General features: G+C 42.6%; 1 protein-coding gene across 1 annotated transcript; it reads left to right on the forward strand.

The window, feature by feature from the left end:
* Nucleotides 1-4,004: 4,004 nt before the first annotated feature.
* LOC108881452 (neurogenic differentiation factor 4-like) lies at nucleotides 4,005-5,870 on the forward strand. The gene has a single exon (XM_018673481.2). It carries the CDS (start codon nucleotides 4,017-4,019, stop codon nucleotides 5,076-5,078), a length of 1,062 nt encoding a protein of 353 aa, XP_018528997.2. The 5' UTR covers nucleotides 4,005-4,016; the 3' UTR covers nucleotides 5,079-5,870.
* Nucleotides 5,871-6,769: the final 899 nt, after the last annotated feature.

Raw genomic sequence — 6,769 nt, forward strand, 5'->3', positions numbered from 1 at the left:
CATCTGAGCCACACACTGTTGAAATAAGAGGTATGTTTAAGAGAAGACCATCTGCAGGACGGCCTTGTCATGTGTGGCCAGCACTGAGGGACCTGGGGACATCATGGCATACATACAGTATTGCACTTGAGTGCCACTTGTGGAACATGAAGAATGGGCGACATACTGTAAGTGGGTCAAACTGGATTTAAAAATGATAAAGGAGTAAAAATGAGCATTTTTATCAAGACACACTTGTTATTTTACTAAATTAGGATGTAGCTCACAACTCTGAAACAAAATAAAAAGCAAATTCTGTTTTATTTAAGTATCATAAACTGTGTTGTGTGTGTACGTATATGCAATGGGGACACGAGGCCTCAGCGAACATATTCCCCTGCTAGTTCCACTCTGGGGATGCAAGAGCCCCAGCTCCGCTATTCCCATTTCAGGCTGCAGGTGTGGAATAGGACAGGCACAGACCCAGGGGGAGGAGCAGTGGGGTAGGTGGTCGGCCTGGGAATGAGAAGCACATACTCTGGGTGTGCAGATTACGTTGTAAAGTACCACAAGCCTCTCTGTTAGAGCCACATTTAAATCCCAATTCACATATATTCTCTCTCTATTGGTGTATGAATATGTCCAGTCTACAAAATGACTTAAGTTTATCATTTCAGAGTGCTGGTCAAAAATGAACAAACAAATCTATTACTATTTTTGCATACAAATGGAGTTTATAGTGGCACGTACTGCCTCCAGGAAACAGCCATATGCCCACACTCCAACACTGACAAGTTTGCACCTTCTCCAACCTTTTATACGTTACCAAACAAACTGTCACCCATATTAATGAAAACATTACAACCAAGTACAATGCATCTATGTGCATTGTCCAATGCCCTCCATTAATGTTACTTCCTTGATTTCAGTGGTTCTGCTCAAAACTAGTAAAAACGCAGGTTGGTTTGCTGGATAGCATCGAGGTTTCAAGACTCTTGAATGTAAGTGAACCAGAGCTAATTTGGTGGAAAGAGGGTATTAGAGGAAAAAAACATTCATATATCCCAACACTAATTTCAGAAGACACCGAGTAAACTGAACAGACATTGAGTTAATTTACTAAAACGCATTATTCGTGCCTGTATTTTGATATGAGCTATGCCCCTTTATATTACACAGTCAACAAAAATTGTATCATAGACTTTGGAAATAGCAGTATTAAAAATTCTTATACAAAGTGCAGTTCTGAGGATTTTTTTTAGCTTTCCAGAGCCTCCTCTCGAGGTAAACTGCCTCTATTTCTGAGATCAATATTGATTTCGAGAACTGTGTTATAATTAATAAACATTCCCACAGCGTTGTCTTTGTAAAACAGCTTTGAAACATGAGAATTTTTAGCACTTTTCAAAATTCACTGACAGTGACAAGTGTTTCAGTGTGGCCTTTGCAGGCAATGACTTGCAAAACCAAATTATCTGAAATGTTGATGTATAAATATTAGAGATATGATGATCCTGAAGCCAAGACTGAAATGGTGATACCAGGTTGTATGGATAAAGAGGAAAGGCAGAACCCCAATTAAATCGAGGAGTATACCAAGCTGTAGATTTAGAGAATCATCACTCCTCTAATAAGTGTATGAACTACATCCTGCATGATGTGGTTGCTTGAATGCATCAAGAAAGAACATAATTTAAAAAGTATTTTTCCAGCTTTTAAAAAACACACTCATAATTATCTAGAAGCACTGATAAGTAAAGACATTCATTCTGGGTGTCCCCCTAGTAACATTCAGTATGGGTCACGGTGCTTGCACCCATGATTCTTCACAGGAGGAGGGGGTGAAACAAGTCCCAAAGTCAGTTTATCGATATAGCTGCACACCTCATGTGACCAAACTTGCCCCGTCTGGTCATAGATGCCTCTTGGGTGAGATGAACTTGTTTAACAGTCTGTCCTGTCTCCGCAGCGCGGAGGGGATGGACGGCTGGAAAAGGGGACGGAGTTGGCCTAAACACCTGCTCACACGCAACTTCAAGCTGTCACATACAGTTAGGCTCAGCCGACTGAGCGCGTCTCCCCTCCGCTCAAAGCAAACGTGCGGATTTGGCGGCCGCCCTCGCAAAGCAACAAAGACCCGGGCCTCTCCTGTTTGTTTCACTGAGCTTATGCACATCTCCCTGACTCCTCCACACAGGTTGCGCACACACACACACACACACACACACACCACACACACACACACACACACACACACACACCCATAGGCGAACTCCAGGGGATCGAGCCACGGGCCAGCCACGCGCGAGCTCAAGAGCGTCAGCAGGGAGTGGGAGGAGGAGCTTTATCGTGGAGGTTAAAACCCAGAGCCCCCGCAGAGTGACCTGCACTGAGACACACTGTGTGGGACAGCGCTGCACAGAGGGAGACAGCACCGAACTTCAGCACTGTTTCATGGACAGAGAGACCAAACTGTGATCCGTGGAGGAGAGACAAATACCAGCCGACAAACTTCTTCACGAAGTCCTGGACCACATCAGTACGGGTAAAGATGATTCATAGTGATCGAGTGATCTATGCAGCCTGGATGAGTTTATAGGACTCACTTTTGGTGCTCACATTTCTTTAATATTTTAGTCCAGATTTTTTCCGCCTGTTTTTGGCAGTCATGGGGCAAACCGCAATTTTAGCCCTGCAGCTGCGGTTTCCGACTAAAATACACAAAAAAAGTCAACAGGCAGTGAACATATCTAATGAAAAAAAAGTATAAAAGGCTTATCTTTATATGCCTCAGTTGACATTCAGCAAATAGCTGCTAAAGCGCGCAATTTGTGGCGAGACATTAATATTTCTGGCTTTCGAAAAGTCTATTTCAATTCAATCTGAGTCCTGTCACTGACCTGGGGGATGTCGATCTTTCATTTAATCCCATGGTCGTCGCTTCATCCACGGAGCAAATCCTGCGATGGCCCAGATTGAAGTCCTGTCAGTGACTTTATCTCGCCGGGGCATTACCAGTTCACAAGTTGGACGGGATTACCCTGAAAAGAGGAGACAGAGGGGGAGACAACGGGTAAACAAAAAAAGATAATGCATATATGAAATAAACAATTAGATCACAGGTCATAAGGTGTTAAAGTCGTGTCCTACCTTTGTGGCGTTTCGACCAATCAGAAGCACCTGTGGCCGAGGGGGGAACTGTCCGGTGCTGAAACATTGGGCCCGGTTTGAAGACTGCGCAGAATCAAAATTGATATTTTTTTAGATTACGTTCTGTACAGGATCCCAATGTATCCCTTAACCTCCTCACACCAGAGAGAAGAACTCGACATGTTCTTATTTTGTTCTTGAGTTTACACTGCCAGGATAAAACTAGTGGAGAAATATTGAATCATTTTTTTTCTGTTGGCCCAAAAGTAGCCCAGACATATAATGATTATTAGATTTAAAAAAAACAAACAAACAAACAAACAAACAAAAAAACATTGACTTGTTGCATCAAATCATCATTACAAATAAAAGTCCCGTTTTCAACATTTTATTTATAAAGGTATTATAAATTCTACACCAAAAGTTTTAGTAAAAGTATTTATTAATAGAGTCTATGGTGTGGAGTTGATAACAGTGAATCATATTTCATAATTTCATTCATTGTTCTATGCTTGTATGTAACATTTAAACATGTAAACTAACTAGTACCTGTCAGATAAATGTGGTGTATATTTGTCCTCTGATATGCAGTGGACAAGAAGAATCAAGCAGCATAAGACAAAAATACTCAATGCCTCAAAACTGTATTTAATGACAGCAGCAAAGACAACAACAACAACAACAACAACAAAGTCCTTGTTTGAAACAAAAACCTGTATAATCTTTATGGTCTATGGCAGAATTTGCCAGTCACTCAGTTAGAGTGTAATAATGCAATGTGAAACCAAGTCAGCCTAAAATAAGAACAAAATGCATTCATTAAATAGAAAAGTAAAGACAATACAATCAATACAAAGGCTTTACTCGACTATGTAGTTCCAACAGTAATGAGGATGTGTGTGCCACAGTGTTTGTGTTTGATAGAGATGTTTTCTTTTTTCCAGGGTACTATGATGATTAAGCCATATGTGAGACAAGGTGAGGGAGAGGAGGTCATCAGCCCTCTGCAGTGGATGGATGAAGACATGAGCTCACCTGACGGAGACACATCAGTCTCATCACATCACTACAGAGCAGGTGGACCCAACCAACAGGTCAGGGAGATGGGCAGTGAGGATGCTGAGGAAGACGAGGAGGACGAAGAGGAAGGACAGGAGGATGAAAACAAGTCCAAACGACGAGGGCCTAAGAAAAAGCGGATGACCAAAGCGCGGCAGGAGCGTTTCCGTGCGAGGCGCATAAAGGCAAATGCCAGGGAGCGCTCACGTATGCACGGTCTCAACGATGCACTGGAGAACCTGCGCAGCATCATGCCCTGTCACTCCAAAACCCAAAAACTGTCCAAGATTGAGACATTACGGCTGGCCCGCAACTACATCTGTGCTCTGTCTGAGGCTCTGGAGGGCGGCGTGTCCACAGAGAGCAGGGCTTTCATGGAGACTCTGTGTAAGGGACTCTCTCAGCCCACCACCAACCTGGTGGCCGGCTGCTTGCAGCTGGGACCAGCTCCCGGTGCTGGGATGAGGCCAGAGGACAGACACGGAGTTCGAGCGCCACCTACTCCTCTTGGTGGCATGGTGAGCTATTCTTCTCCGGGTCTTCCAAGTCCGCCGTATGGTACTTTTGACTCTGCTCACCTGCTTCACCTGAGGGCGATGAAAGGGGGAGCATACGAGAATCACTCGCCACACGAGTACAACGCCAGCGGAGTGGGGACCCCTCCATATGACGGGCCTCCCACACCACCTCTGAGCATCAGCAGTAACCTGGTTCCCAAACAGGAGCCTTCACCCCACTACCCACCCACGCACCACTACTCCCCTTCCCCTGTGGACCAGGGCCTGTATCAGACTCAGAGCAGCTATGACGTACACTTAGAGGGGCCGTATGACTCCTACCATCCACCGCACATGCCCCCACGACATTTAACCTCCGTCTACAGAGACTAAAGAGGATCAGCAATTCTGCTTCAGCCATCAATACACCCTGACTGGTCGAGTCCAGTCTTCGATCCGTCATGAACACTGACTGATGCTGATGTCTCCTGGACTTTAAGACTGAGGGATCGATCTTTCTCAGTAGACAAACTGCTAGTAGAAGAACGTTAGAATAAAAATGGTTTTAATGTGTGGAGCACTTGCACAGTAGACTAGCATTGCTGGATATGGTTAATATTAGAAAATACTTGACCTAAACCAATAAATTTTCTTAAAAACTGATTACCAAATAAAACCCTGCAGGTCCTGACAGGAATTCTTGCTTTGGCCATTTTGACCAGATGTCCTGTTTCTGTAATACAAGCACTTCTTATTTAGCTTTGGTAACATCAAATATTCTACATAAATTAAAATATTTTTATTTATTCTCTAATTTAATACATGATATATGGACTCTGCTCTGACGCGCAGGTGTGTCTGGTTTTCCTCTTGTACATATTTGTGGTCAAGGCTTTTTCTTTGTTACTTAGACTGATAGTTTGTCTCTTTGTATCTTTCTTTTGTGTCCAGTTTTCTTTGTTTGGTATTGTTTTGCACTTGAAATACCGTCAGAGGTAGATTTTCTAGCACAATGTAGCTGATTTTTGGAAGGTGTCTGCAGAAGGAAGATGTATAGACAAAGACAAACAAGCTGTAAGAAAATAAATGAGGGGAGTGACGGAGTGAGAGATCAAGGCGAAGAAGCAAAAAATACCATTCTCAGGTGAACACAGGGGAAATTAATAATTTTCAGCAGACTTTGCATTGGATACCACGTAAATTTTTATTAGTCTTTTACATTTTTGTTTCTTTTTTGGGAAAGTTGATGTTATTAAAATATTAAAAATTCAATCAGTCCATGGATTCTGTGATTATTTTTTGTTGATGTGGGTGATGTTTTAAGATAGACAGATAGATGGACAGATTTGTCCATTCGCGTTACCATCGACAGCGAGGGATCCGGTTTACTTGCTACTTTGTTTCTCATTTTTCTCCCCACATCTCTGTGGTTTATCTGCACTAATCCTTTGGATGTCTTTTAATGAAAGGGCGGATGTGCAAGGATGGATTGTAAGATAAAGATTTATGATTAACATGGCTGCCCGGGCCATGCAGACTTTTGGATTCACTGACACTGGGCCGGCATAATCCTGGTCAGACATCCACTCAGACCACAACTTAACACATACATATGTAATAAACACATGTCTGTGCATCTATACCCTTGGCCTTTTAAATACACATAGAGACATTCAGGAATGTACACATGTATAAAACCTAAATCAAGATTTATAGGGTTGGTTAACCCCTTTTTAATAAAGAGACAGGAGTGAATCTAAAAGAGAAATGTAGATTGAAAAGAAAAGTGAGTAGAAAAATATTGGGCTGGAGATGTACTGTAAAAGTGCAGAAGACAATAAAAAAAAAAAAAAAAAAAAAACCCACAAAGCTCTGATCTAAGAGCAGCCACTTCTGTTGATTCATGGTCCATGTTGGTCAGTGTGAAGGCCACCCACTGAGAGGTCAGTACGAAGGGGTCACAAGGTCACACTGGGTCATCGCTCACTGGTGGGAAATGGTCTGAAAGAGTCATGGTCGCCATTTGCATGATTATTTTCTTGGTAAATTTACCTTTCTGTGAATTTCTGTACAATCTCTTTATC

This window comes from Lates calcarifer, linkage group LG12, assembly GCF_001640805.2.
Source record: "Lates calcarifer isolate ASB-BC8 linkage group LG12, TLL_Latcal_v3, whole genome shotgun sequence".
NCBI lineage: Eukaryota > Metazoa > Chordata > Actinopteri > Centropomidae > Lates > Lates calcarifer.

Excerpts from the sequence above, each read along its gene's own strand:
- LOC108881452 (XM_018673481.2), top strand. The coding sequence starts at position 4,017 with ATGAGGATGTGTGTGCCACAGTGTTTGTGTTTGATAGAGATGTTTTCT.